The 15,345-nt window shown below is 39.0% G+C and overlaps 1 protein-coding gene across 1 annotated transcript in view; it reads right to left on the reverse strand.

Moving 5' to 3' along the window:
• Positions 1–15,345, reverse strand: part of astn2 (astrotactin 2) — a gene marked incomplete at both ends in the record, with an annotated part of 231,808 nt that overhangs the window by 4,095 nt on the left and 212,368 nt on the right. The window contains one exon of the mRNA XM_079235676.1: positions 7,732–7,873. Coding sequence (XP_079091802.1) covers positions 7,732–7,873 — 142 coding nt within the window. The remainder of the gene's footprint in view (positions 1–7,731; positions 7,874–15,345) is intronic.

The following is a 15,345-nucleotide window of genomic DNA, read 5'->3' on the forward strand; positions in this document are numbered from 1 at the left end:
CCATCAATATCCTTGAAGCAGCAAGGAGAGAGAGAAGGCGGCTGCCACTCCCATGAATGCACACGGCTATTTGCAGCCACTGTCTTGATGATGGTTGAACTTTTAACTTGCCACTTAGGCTCTCTGTGTGACCATGGCAACCACAGAAACCACACCAAGGAAAACACAGTAGCTGCTTTTGCTAGTCTCTGAATTTCCTAAATCATACATACACCCCTTAACAAAGCAGTAAACAAACTGCTTTTACTAGCTAATGCTATCACCCTTGAAAAAGGGTGATAGCATTAGCTATGATGTTTGTTCAGCCTAACTTGTTACATTGTGACATATTGACATATTTTCTTCATATTAAGCTACAACCAACTGTTGAGGCCTTTTCCCAGAAGACTTGTTGACATATAACATAAAGCACAAGTATAAATAATCAAATTAATTATGCCTTTAATCCAGTTAGTTATCTGCTTATTTTTCAGGGTCCAGGTGTGGCGCATGCTAGCTTACTCTGTCACACTGACTTGACACTTGCATAGAACAGAGCCATCCGTAATGTTATTAGTAACGCCAGTGCATTACCTACTATAATATGTCAAAAATGTCTGCATTTGGCAATGTAATGAGATTGGAGTAGATGGCTGGCAGCAACCTGCAGCATATTGGTACAGGTGGCCACACAGCATTCGCAGACTTTCAGCACAAATTCATTTTGGACATTTTAGAAACTCAGAGGAAAGGATTGATACCGCTCCTAAGTAAATGGTAAATGGACCTGTCTTCGGACCACTCAAAGCACTTTTAAGTCATTCACTCATTCACACACCGATGGCACAGCCTTCGTGAGCGATTCCCAAGGACACGTCAACATGAACTAGCTGGGGATTGAACCACCAATCTTCTGATCAATCTTCTTACATAACACTCCTCTAGAAGGTAAATACAGTCATTGAGAATAAAATGAAAAATAAATAATTGACTTAAATTTTTTATTACAATACCTAAAACTAAATATTACAGGGCCTGCACCCTCATGCTAAACCAACATGAGTGATTTTCTATATTTTAGCTAATTAGACTTCCTCAGTTCTGCCGTGCAACTTCAAGAATATCTCATAAGCATGACATTGCATGTTAAGTATGCCATAAGTAATGCAGTTGTGGTTAAGTTTGTGTTCTGCGTGAACTTTTCTTCTTTCAAAGACTCATCTAAAAGCACTGTTTTTCTTAATGCAGGGACAACTTTTAAAAAGTGAACATGGTATTGAGAAATGTTTGTAACTAGTTATGAAAAATGGTAAGCTTTTAGCAGTATTCCCACATAATTACAACTGTAAAAACAACAGAATGACAACAAGGAAACCACTAAATGAACCCCCGGGATGGCATTCCATTGCTAAATACTTTTAGGAACACATGAAAATAAAGAAATTTGAATATTATTGTTCTTTCAAAACTTGCTTTTCATCCTAAAAACATTTACCATGGGTTTTCATGTAATGACTTGTGAGAGTTGTCCCAGTGCTGTCAAATTATTGTTTTGTTTGTAACATGACCTGTTTGGACATAGCTTGCATAGTTTGTCTGGTCTTGTTATTCAGCAGGGTGGATGCGGTATTCCCCAAGAACCTCACAAAAGACGCACAGGCCTAACTGGCTTCTCTGCCCAACAAAACAATGCCGGCATGTAACAGTCACACTGTTTAAATTATGTGGCCACATAACGTGCAGATGGATACAATGAGGTGAGAAACGGGAGGGGAGCAGGAGGAACATGAGACAGGAGTTTTATCAAGGCAATTTGTTAAAAGTTTTGTTTGGGACCCAGAATGTGAGCTTGCCAGCCTTTTATTGCTGTTTTTTGATTGTTGGTTGGCATCAATGACAACCAATGTTCCCCATTCCATAAAACATACAGCAATTACAAGATTGTTATGTATAGTAAGTAATACATTCTTTTTTGCCTAGAGATTAAACATTGTTTTGATCCCAGTCATGCCAAGGAACCTTGGCGAGGGGTCCTTCGAACTCTTAGGCTGTCATTCATAGACACACATAGTAACATTTAAGGGGGCTAGATGGACGGAGTGTAGTGTCGGCACTCAGTGATGATAAAGATCGCCTTGGAGAACAAAGGAACCAGCCACAGTCTGGCCTGCCATGAGAATGTCAAAACATCAAGCAACAGAATTGGCAAGACAACACACAACCACCCCGGCCACCCACCCACTCTCACATTGATACACATTACTTTGTCTCTCTATTTTTTATCTACATTGCTTGCATATAGCTCAGCACTGTCTATCCCTCTCTCTAATTCCTTGTCTCTCACATCTATTCCAAGGCTGTCTGGCTGCACATGGCTCATCTGGAAGCGGCTCGATTTTGTCCCTGTGCCAATAGTTTTGAAAGCTCAGCAAATAATGAAGAGGACAAATGGCAGATTAATGTTTGTGTAAATTGACAATGTTGCCATTAAAGTAATCATTGTCCTCTAATTTAATGAGACAGTGGAGACAAAAGCCGAACAAGGGATGACAAGATAGAAAGCTTAGAGACAGACAGAGCAAGAGAGGAGGAATGAGAGAAAGTGAGAGAGGATCAATTAGGGCAGTATTTTTGGCATGCGGGGAGAAGCTGGGGCAGTAAGGGATGACTTTTCCATGACATCAGCATTTGGACACCCATCAGTAGAGCCAGTCCACAAATCAGTCAAAGCCACATAGAATTGTCTCTCACTGCCTGAACATTTGTGGCAGCTTACAGTATCTCATGACTTTGAAATCCTCAGATCTATGTGGCATTACACTGGTGCCCCAAACAGCCCAAAACAAATGTATTTGCATTTCATTTTAAAATAGATGCTTATCTCAGTTCCGAATTATCTCCCTCTCAGGTGAGCAAGACTCACAGTCCAAATGAATTTAATGAACAACATCATATTAAAAGTATTCAAAAATATTTGAATCCATGCCCAAGATATTTTTGAAACTGGGATACTCTGAGAAAATTGACACGGCCATATTCCAACAATACTTTGAAAGACAATTGACAAAATGAAGGTACCATATGCAATTGTGCACCTGACCTCTTACTGCTCATAAGGCAGTCTGATTGCAGACCTTTTCCAGCACTGGTTCCAAAAATGGTCAAAAGCCATCAGAAGATGCCAATTAACAATTTGCATAATGCTGACGTCATGGTGTACTAATTTGCATATAGCTTAGTAGTTGTGTTGCTCATTATTTAGTCTTAGTATTTATTTTGTGTATTATTTGTATTATTTACATTTACATAAGTAACACGTAACATCTCAATCTTAACAAAGCCATCTAGCTTACAAGTTTAACAAAGCTAGCAAGCAATTCAACATACATTGATGCTAACAATGTAATGATGCTATGAGTGAAATGAATGAGTAGAATGTTTAACTGTGTCAAATTAATTATATTTTTTAGCTACAAAGTATGATTTTAAATGTGTACTTTTACTGCCATCATGCACGTAAACCTTTTCTCACAAAGCCAATACAAGGTAACCCAAAGCTAACAAACACTGGCTAATGCTAAGCTATACCGAATATAAGAGGTGGGAGATGAGTTATTTACTGGTAAAATGCTATTGGCACACCAATAACACAGAGGTAAACATTTTATTAGAAAACAGGGGGACAGGAGGGAGCACAAGAGCAGAATCTAAAGCACAAATGTAATATTACAACAGCTTATACGACAACAACTATTGGCTTTTACCTTGAATACAAATTGGCTTGGAACTAGCTATCAATGCAACAGGTTGGTTTCCAAGTTCAAACTCACACATGAAGAGCACACATTCGCCAACCGAAAATAGTAATGTTGGCGGCAAATTAGGACGTGTCGACCCAAATATCTGCGCAGATCTCAGTATATTAGGCAGCCCACACTGTTGTGTGCCATCCTTTTTCTTTTCAATGAATGGCCATTTGCCCATGGAGTTGCTGCCTCAAGAAGATCATTAGTGCCCATCTGTTCACGGCCTCAGCACCATGACAGACAGCTACGTCTGCTTTGAGTACCTCGGCTCAGAGAGAGAGTGGTGTTTAACAGCCACTACCCTGGCCAAGCACTGCCCTAGATTTATTGCCAGCAGCTGTGGGATCACTCCTGTTGCCTCCACCTGAGCTGGTAAGCCGTCTCCACCATGTTTTTTACAAAGCCCATATCAACAGGCAGGGTGGAGCTCAGTCTGCTGCCCTGTTGGGGATGGCGAAGAGCTTGTGGCTGAGTCTACCCAAGGTGGTAAAGCAGATTTGGACCCGGTTCAGGAAAGCGGAAGTGGGCAGAACACCCACTATAGTTCTCAGTTGTCATTCAGGTAGCCCCAGGTGGGTGCTCTGTGCCGTGGTATGCATGAATGACTCAGATGATGGCGGCCCAGTCATGGACCATCCCTCAGTTCTGGGGAATTTTGTCTCAGGAGTTAACTTCTGGATTTCTCTGTTGGCCCTTTAATCTGTGTTGTTTTCAATTTATTTGTTACAAGCTATTGATTTCTTTCTTTACACTTCAAACAGGTTTTAAAAAATGGCTGTTGTCGGCGCTACATTGGCTCTTGTGTATGACCAGTCAGCATACACTTGTATCACTCGTGATTCCTTTTGCGCTGGAAGAGTACTTCATTTTAGCTATACAATCCCTAAAAAAGTATTTCTAAAAACGTGGGGCTGTAAGAACTATAAATTAAAGGTCCGACAGCGCCTCATAAAATGGGGTCTGTGTGGCAATAAGGCAATGAAGACACACATTAGATAAAACGTCTTACCTGTTTGGAAGCACAAAGCCAACACTAACATTAAAATATATGGTGAGTGAATGGTGTTGAAAGCCTGATAGTCCAACACGTATATTCATTATAAATATGTAGCCTGATTTAGACTGTTCATTTGTATCCAATATATTGATTGGTTGGCCATTCACTTTTGAGATGAGTGGAACTTTTCACAGAGTAAAGAGCATTACGTTTGCAGAGGTACGTTAGGGCCCTAGCAGCCTTGGTAATGGCCAAGTGTAAAGCCAATACCAGTAGAGGTCTTATCAGGCTCTTGATTAGAACGGCGGAGTTGGCTGCAAACAGATGTGCCCTCATACGTAATTCCGACGCATTTTCTGCTCTTATCAGAGAAAAACAACACTGTGGAGAATGCCTAAATAAAGATAACACTGATAGTTGGAAATAAGGTTTTGTTGCAGGTTTTTGTTAGTGAAAGCTTGAATACTGCGTATTCCCAACTATTCTACATTCACTGTCAAAGCCTGTAGGACACTCAAATTCATGATTTTTTTTCTTCTATTTTACGAAACAGATGCTACTTGTATTGTTGGCATTAACATCATCTAGAAATGTCACTAATAACTGTTGACTGCTACGTGGCATTTGTATTTTAATTTATTTTTTCATCTTTATTTACTTGTTTACATGCTCAGTTATGAACACTTGAATTATTTTCAAATTTGCTCCGTCTACTCTCCTCTTTCCTGGGTGCAAACCATGAGAAACTGACATACTTGTTTAGTTTGTGATGACATATTCCAAAGTTAATGTTAGATTTATATAAACAAATCACATATTTTACTATTATACCTGTGTTGCTGGGAGACATTAATGTTAAATAGCTGGTTGGCATTTCATTACTCCATCCTTTACTTTTCCTCCAGGGTAAATACAAACAGACTACACACCCACACAAACAGCAGTTGAAGACCTTGTTCTGCCAATGTTGAGGTTCCCAAAACAAACCAAGGCCGTCACATAGCAAAAGCATTATAAACACAAGTGACATAACAAAACCTGAGAAGACCGTCAAAAGCTGAGAAGACAGTGTGTTTCATGTGTTCAATGACAGCCACAACAACATCTGGGTCCTGTCTGGTTCACGGTGGTTCAAGATGTAGAGGGCAAATAGGGCTCATAGAAAATGCTCATCACAGCAATATCCACTCGGATTAGAACACATTTTCTAGTCTGAAATGTGCCTCTAAATTGCTTGCCCAGCATCAGTGTAGAGCAATCCTGTAAAACAGTCAAGCTATTCATTTATTTTTTTACGCTGTTACACAGACCTGTTTTTAATGTTGTCGTTTGTGGTGTTGTTTTAATGAAATGCAACATGTTGTATGGAGCTTCTTTCTCCTCCATGTAAAATGAGAGGAATGAAATATAAGAAACAGGTTTCAGTGTAATACAGTCCAATAAAGAACCACACCGCCATACAGTTGAGACATGATTACGGTTACTACCTTTTTTTTTTTTTAGAAGACTAACGCTAACGGCAGATGGGGCAGTCCCATTCACTAACACATCCACAATTAGCAACAGCAAATATACTTGGATGTCAAGTTTGATGCTTTAGGGTGATGGTCTGTTACCTAAATGGCTGCCAAAATCTACAAAGAGTGGTAAATCTTTTCTTTTAGTTTAACACATACCACCTCTTAACAGATATCCTTCTGTATTCACTAAAATCCTCGTCTACTCTGACCAAAGAGAACATAAAAGAACGGAAGCATCCACCACTTTCACCAAGTTGAGACTAAGTACTCTTCCCTAGTTAACTCGACCCAGCTGTTGAAGGTAACACAATTCACCCCCTGAAACAAAATAGCATTTACAGTGGGACTTGTAGACACCCAAGGGAGGATGTGGTATTGCTGATATTACCCAGTCATTTTTGTTTGGGAAAGATGCAAACATGGCCACGACATCATTTTCAATAGTTAAGACATAAACATGTGGTCAGAAAAATAATCAAGTGAGACCGAGACCACCTTGTTACCGAGGCGCTTTTTTTTGAGATATGGACTTCCTCTGAATCCTCGAAGTCTGCCTACTCCACAGAAAGCGGTGTCAGTTGGGTTCAGTAGTTCCTCAAGTCAAGGGCAGCAGTTCTCCTCGGCTGAAAACTGCCTTGGTGAGGCCATTCCTGCGCTTCCTGAATTGAGTCATAGTTTGCCATTACCTCTTTGAAGCCAAACAAAAGTCTCTCTCCTGGGCCTCGCAAAACTCCTTCCACTCATTTTCTTCCTAGACCCCCTGGAGCCGCAGTGCTTCAGGCTTCCGAGAACTAGACCACTGATTAAGTAGTTCCCCGGGTTAAACACGTCTGATGCCCTCCTTGTTTGGCTCGACACCCTTATTCTCCAGAGGTGTCCACCAGGATCGCCGGTTGCTACCAAAATGGGCCACACTTACAATGGGCCCCCTCAAAAAGGCCTGAATATAACTACAAAGTTGATCATGGATATTTGAGAAATAAGTGTTCTTGTACAATATCTAACCCCATCTCCTATGCAGGAGTTGTATTCTAGTTCTAGGGAAGGGTACTTGTTTTTGAAGATGCTCACTATATTGACAATTGAAAGACTAAGTCAAGCCCCTCCCCTGAGACCAATGTGTCTTTACAACACAGCTCACAGGGTCTCCCACCACGATCATGCAACAATTCTCCTCCGGCTCGAAATATATTGTACTGTATATTTTCCCCATAAGTGAAATATCCATTTTCTTTTAAATTTACACCCCCTGAAATGCTGAAATAATTAGGGTCAGACCATTCTTCACATATATGTGCAAGAACCTTGGAACTCTGTCTAAATGACCTACAACACAATAGAATTTATGGCTCATGTTTATTCATACAGTAAATAAATAAACAGCAACAATAAATCAGTAATTCAATGGACTTGGAAAAAGCAGACTTACTTGTAGAGACTGTCGGATTCCAGGCACTTGAAGACCACTGAGTATATCACGGAGTGAGGATGGTCTCCGGTCCTCTTCCCAGCAACAACACAGGATGAACCCAAACCAGAAAACAGATCCTCCACTAAGCTCAGAACTTCACCTAGTAGAGAGACACAAATAAAGGAAATAAAGAAAAGTAGAAAGGATGAAATGAAGACAGAGAGAAACAAACAAAAAATCGTGCAAAAGGTCACATTGGAAATGTTATTTTAATGTCTTACCATCTGTCATACTTTCTAACAGAAAAAGGAGGACAACAAGCACTTCAACATTATCTTTCATCTATTGTTTTTAGTTAAACATCAGATGTTTTGTTTCCACCACATTAATTGAAAAAGGAAAAACAATGGTCGCCCAACATTAACTCATTAATCAATTTCTACATTTAGGAAAGTAGTTCTTTCATGATCAATGATCATGCTATTTAGCGGTATGATTGTCACATCTGCCCTGTCTGATGGGAGCCATTTCTCAGCAACAAGCCTGAGGATACATTCAATATTACTTTTTGCTGTCAGCCGCCAATAAACCCTGTTTTCTTACTGTAACGTAAGAAAACAGGCTTTTTCTCCTTCATGGGCACACAGTACTGTTACAATGATATCTCTCTGAGCACCCTGCCGTCTCACAAAACACTACTTTACAAGTTGTGAAGTATCTTTCATGTCTACTTACGGGAAAGGCAAGCAACGCAAACTTGTTCGTTTAGACACACACATACATGATGCCAGTTTCCAGTGCTCATGGAGGTGATGGAAAAAAGAGGAAGCTGTCAAAATAGTTTAAAAGCCCTCAAATGGTTGGATTCCCAACTATTTCTTCACATGGTAAAGGGCAGCTTAGTTTTAGCTTATGATACATGGGCCAACTTATAAACACAGGGAGAACGTCTGGCTGGTAGGGCACGAGGGTATGGCAAGAAAAGGTTGCAGAAGAGAGGAAAAAGAACTGCACGAATGACTGACTTGACCTTTTCACGGAAAGAACTCTGTGTATAGGAGGTTTTCCCCTAAACACATTCATGCACGGTTGCAGTGTTGCTCTTTTAAAGACTTTAAACATGAATCTCAATTTGGATTAATTCATGTTGTTGTTGAAACCTGCTGAGAATTAAAGTATGGAGATGACTGTTATTATTAATAGGCTCCATCGGCAACTTTGTCAGGCGGTATGATGAGTCCTTTCTTTGATTTAATATATGTAAAACCAAAGACATGATAAATGATTTGAGAAGACCTACTCACACGTATAAAGTCTTATTTATTAATAGTTCGATTTTGGAATGTATGGAATCTTTCAAATATCTTGGGACGATTATTGTATCAAAACTGAAATTTGAAGCACAGCCGTGTGCAAAAAGGAACACCACTGTGTGTTTTGTTTGAGGAAACTGACCTATTTTTACATTGACAAAACCAAGATGATGGGGTTATTCTATCGTGCTTTATTGGATACATTTGATCTTTTTCTTTGGTGTCATGATTTGGAAAAGAACAGAAACTTTATAGGTTTATCGTCCCAAGGTGTAGAACAAAGTGGGATGACAGCTTTGTTCTAGCAGTCATCACTCAGATGAACAAGTTGTATTTATGCATATTTACTTATTTGATTTGAGAGGTTTAAGCAATTATTGAACCCTTGAGTATTTTGCCATGTTTGTCTATTCTATTCTGTCACTGCAAACCACATCCCCCTACATGTACAAATAAAGTAACCTGAAATGTTTACTGTTTTTATTCTGACATAAGGTCTTTATTATTTTATTAAATTATCGTTCAGTGCTGCCATCTGCTTTGTGTTAAGTATTAACGTGAGTGACAATGAATTGTGCAAGGTTTACAACTGGCTCAAAAAATACAACGTGTCTTCTAATAACACATGTAATGCTGCGTCAATCATATTTTTTATGAACATAAGAGGGGACATTTTTTGATGACTGTGTCTGCAAAGTTGCAGCATGTTCGTTCTGAAAATATCTGTCAAACATCTAATAACATGTTTCATTTGTTGTTTTAAAATTTGAGCTTGTAACAACTGAATGTTAATGCACCTCAAAGCACTTGATTAAGATGAGGGTAACATTGTGGTATTGGTTAAACATTACAATATGTAAATTATACTGACATAAAGCGCAAAACAGCACAAACATGAACTTTTTCCAAAATTAATCAAAACCACAATTTTACCATAACCATAACCTCCAGTGCCAAAGTCCTGCACTTTGTATGTCCATGTCCAATGTTCCAGATAAAATAAAATCTATGAATATGTTTGCATCTAATGCATCACTTTAAGGCTGAAGGAATGTGAATGTGAAAATCCCACATGGAAAATGAAGTACTGAAAATAAGCTGAACTGAAGGCGAAGGGTAGATGTATTTCAAATGTGATATTGAATCCATTGTTTCCCATCAGATTGTATCGACCAAGAGCCGCACACTTAGGTATATGATTTGTCTGAGGGCTCCTGGCACTCAATATGGCTATAAACTGTTTATGTGTGATAAAATGTATGTGTCAGTATCTGATAGCTTATAGCTGGTACTGTACATGGACGACCTGGATCAGTGTTTTTAAATTAAATGGCAAAGTTCTGCCACTTCTCAAAGGATAAAAGTAGAAAGAGACTCCAAATACATCGTGGACAAAAGTGGAGTAAAAAGAGGGAGTGAACAAGTCAAAACAATAAGAGAAGAAAGGAGAAAGGACAGTGAGTGTTTACATTTTCATGTTTTTGGATGTTGTCAAGCAGAAGAATGATGCCAATAGATGTTTTGATAAACTGAATAAATCAGGGAGATGACAACAGTACGAGTCAGAAGCAACCAATTGTGACTGTTTTAGTAGCGGTGAGTTGATGTATGTGATTATAACATCATTCTGACCTGCACAAATAAAACACACTGACTCATATAGCAAGGCTAACCTTTCATAGCTGGCTCAGAAGCCAGACTGAAAATGTAGCCCTTAGACAAATGAGCAAACACACACACACACACACACACACACAAACACGCACGCACACACGCACACACACACACACACACACACACACACACACACACACACACACACACACACACACACACACACAGAGCAGTGAACAATGACAACACAAAAGGAGACAAAGGAACGGTAAAAGGACAGTATGGAGACTTTGTTTGGCCAGCTGAGTTCTGCTGCTGCTTTCTGCATGCATGGCAAGCTAAAGGAGAAACACTATTCTAATGTGTTCAGATATGTGTGGCATACCTACACCGGGCGACTTCATTTCCTTCTTTTATTTATGGGCTTGACATCATTTTAGAGGGGATAAGTGATTAAGAAAAGGGTTTTGGGAAGGAGACATGTCTGGAAAGTGGTAGTGATTTGATGAAATGCAATGGAAAGCAAAGAAGTTGCAACAAAGATGATGGATGTGTATACATTTGTCTGAAGAAAATATGGCTTGAACTCCCAACTCAAGCAAAGATGTATTTCCCTGTGCCAATATTAAGCTTTTAGGGAAATTTGTTTTAATTGATCCCTACCCATAACTTATGACCCTGCATGAAACAACGATGAGAGAGAAACAAAACGTCAGTTACTGAGCTTTTATCTGCATACTTTGAAAATCCTTTAGTGGTCAAATGTCCACACATAAAGCACTGATTATGCCATTATTAAATGACTTGATCATAGTGTTCATATTGTAGCTAATTTGCAACACTGTTCTTTAAAAGTTTGGGTCCAAAGCAAACACTTTCCATGACAATATTCATGTGGCCTAATGAGTTAGAATAATGTTATGTCTTCCATAGGCATAAATAGAGAGGAGAATCATTGGCTTAGTTTAGTGACATGATGCAATATGTCATAATCTGATATTATATGTCGAGTGTGAATAGGCTACATATATCACTGACAGCACTGGGAGGCTCCTAAGTAACTTTGATGCATCTGGAAGACTAAACAAAAGTCAAATTTCTTCGGTCAGGTCTTCGATTGCTCTTGGGTGGCTTACTGTATAATTATTAATTTATGGACTCAGCAGGAGAACACAGTGTGTTTTACTTCTTTAACAATCATATACCTTCACCTAGCAAACTCTACCACACATTCCATGGTTCAAACCCTCTTTAAACAGAGCTCTCTCAAAGCTATAAACTGTTATGCAATTACATAAATATATGACAAGTGTATGCAGGCTTAGTGGGGGTACAGAATGTACAATCATATACACACAGTAAATGGGCTGATATAGATTTTTTCTTTGTCTAAATGTCAGTTTGCAAACAATTGTAAGTAATGACAATCACATACAAAAACTTTCTAAACTTTCTAAACTTACTAAAATAGGATGGTTGTTTCACAAGGAACTATAAAGGAATGTATATCTGTCTATCTGTGTGCATGTGGGTATACGTCCTTTGCATATCTTAAAAAACGTTCATCAAATGTTCTTCACACTTGATGGGTATATTGCTGGGTACCCAAGGATGTGCATTGTCAAATTTGGTGGAATTTGGAGAAGCATCACTTTCAATATTCATAAGCTTTGAATAAAGCAAAGAGCGCTCTTTGCAGCAGCGGGGCAGGACTGCAGGGCTCTGCAGAGTTGAGCATGTTGTTCACAGCGGGCTTGCCTGCCGTTCTCTTCTGCTGCTGGATACTGGATAAACTAACATTACAACCAAACTCTTCTTTACTTCCCTATAGTCAGTGAGTGTTGAGCTGGCGAAGCAATCGTGCGCTCCGAACGAGTCCACGTTCCGAACTGCTACGCATTCCGAACGGCAAGCAAATATGAACAGTTTCTATGTGAAATGCAGCATAAGTAACTTTAGGAGTCAAAAGTTGCCTAATTCAGACCTATCAGGAACACTTGCTGTATAACTGCAGTTTCTGAATCAGCAGCACATGTTCTTACAAACCGTGTCAAAGACAATATGCTCAAACACAATGCACTGACTCATAACTATTTTCATTTATTAATCACTCACCACCTGAAAATCCCTGAATTTGGTGAACATACTACCTTTATTAACAACTTGTCCATCCTGCTTACTAAAGTTGTCCATTTGAAACTGAGAAGGTACAAAGAAAATACCTGATTTCCTTCATTATCACAAACAAAGAAGAGGTAAGAAAGAGGGCTGGCGTGTTTGTGAGAATGTATCTGAGGGAGTGGAGACTGGGCTGAGGAAATGATGGAATGAGTGATGAAATTGAATGTGGAGTGTTCACACATGCAAAATGATCGTATGACTCAACTGCTAAACTGGAAGTATTTTTACAAGCAGTTGGAACACATGTATGGCTATGTCTGGAAGTGTGTTAATTTCTATTGAGGACATTCAATCATCTCCAAGGTGGTAGTTTTTAAGTGCTTGCATACCGATCTAGAATTTGTGAATAATACTCTAAATCAAATACATTAACCCCAGAGTGAGATATCACAACCCACCCAGAAGTAGCATTAATGGTTCTACCCTTCTGAGGGGTTCCTCATGGGTAGTCCTGTGGTCCGTCAACATTTCTATCAATACCAAAGCCAGAACAGCACACAGCTGGCAAAAATTAAGGCCCCCGAAATTCTATTACGGTAAAAGCCATTTTGCGTGTTCTCCAGCTTATATGGCGATTAAAACCTCATGGTAAATGCCAGGTGACCTTTTTAGTAAACTGAAAGGGGAACAAATAATAGTAAATCATGGGAACATGACGAGATGGGCTGACAGACAGCATACAGAGTGAACTGGTCTGATTCAAACGCACACAGGCCTTGGAACTATGATGTCGTTGCAAACAAGTCAAGTCAAGTTTCTTTGTACAGACCCAATATCATTATATCTTCAAGGGTTTTGCGGCAACAGTCCCCAACCCGGACTCACCCAAATTCTCAAAGAAGAAAAGGAAAACCCCTCTCGAAAATCCTTGTCACATAACAAACAAAGAAAAGGAGGGGGTGGGCACAGCCTGGGCAATTTAAAGAGAGCTCCTTCCTCTGTGGGCAGCATGGGGTGAATAATAGCCATGGGCAGGGAAAGGGCCATAACAAAGAGTGAACAGAAAGTTGCAAGAGTAGATAAATATAAACATAAGAGTGGGATCATAAACTAACCCAATGTCTCCAACAAAAGGACCTACCCATACAACTAAATTGCATTCTCAGTTACGTTTTGAAGGAAATGTCAACACATTCTTACTTCCAACTCGTCAAATACTAACAGTTGGTCAGTGCAATTTCTGAGGCTGAGGGGCAATAACCAACTGTCGGTATTTGACAAGTTGGAAAGGAGAAGGATTGAAAACATGTTTTCTCCTGGAATATGGTCTTAGTTTTAAACACATGGCAAATGTTAAACACAACAAAAATACAATACAATTACTTGGTTAAGTTGAGTAAAAACATCAAGGTTTGGCTTAAATTAAGTGTGCTTGTTATGTTAATTAAGTTACGGATTTATATGAAAATAAGTCAACGTTGGCTTTTGGTTTACACAAAGAGCAGTCTCCTTGAGAGTTGTGTGTTTGTTAGACCCAACCCGACCGCCTCTCTATACAGACTTCTGAGGACGATGATTCAACTGGATTTGTGATTCCTCAAAAACTAGCGTAATCAGGGTGAAAATAGGTTTCCCCCGAATCATAATTGACAATGCGATCTCGTCGTATGGGATTGTAGTTTCTAGGAGGCCCGGCTGTGCATACACAATGAACATGCACACCTTCAACTTGTTGGTCCTTCTGTGGCAGGATGTGGAGACAGGTGTGTACACGGTGGAATGTCGTCTGATGTTGAAAGCCAGACTTGCTGTACTGTTATCCTCGACATACCTTTTCAATTATGCCACTGATTTCAGAGTGTAATTGCCTCAGCCATTAGCTCTGTGTTTGTGTGTGTGTGAGAGAGAGAGTGAGTTAGAAAAAGAGTGTAAATATATATCCTAAAGATCAGTAGGTTCACTTAATAGGACTTTTTTTCTGCTCGAAGAACAACAAAAACATTAGTAAGACAATGTTCTTTTACCTGTTCAGTTATGAATGTATCTTTCTATATATTTATGTACAGTGAATGGAAGCAGTAATTACATTATTCTATAAAATAGAAATTACACCTATCAGTACATTTAAAACATGTATATGCGTTACTGTTCTTTTTAAAATGATATTAATATTATAATTTTAGTCCTTTTCCTTAATTGTTAACTTTTTCATATTGTAAATAAAGGAGACAACCAAGGACAAAAAACAATACTTTAATGTAAATCAATAGCTGGATATGATCAAATACACCATATGTCAACACATTTTTGTGTCTTGTATTTCCATCATACCAGCTCAAATGACTTTCATTTACTAAAAAGTTTGAAGTTTAATCTGATATGCTATCTTAATACATAATTAATATCTCAAATGACATTCATGTTTTTCCTCAAACTACCTTCTTTCTCTCTTTTGCTTTACAGATTCTCTCTTTCTATGTCAACCTAGTATCAGTTCAGACATTTGCACAGTGGACTCAGTTCAAACAAACAAAACACAAGCTTCATATTAACAAACAAATCACAAGCTTTATATTTCCTGTGC

The sequence above is a fragment of the Taurulus bubalis genome, assembly GCF_910589615.1.
Source record: "Taurulus bubalis genome assembly, chromosome: 19".
NCBI lineage: Eukaryota > Metazoa > Chordata > Actinopteri > Perciformes > Cottidae > Taurulus > Taurulus bubalis.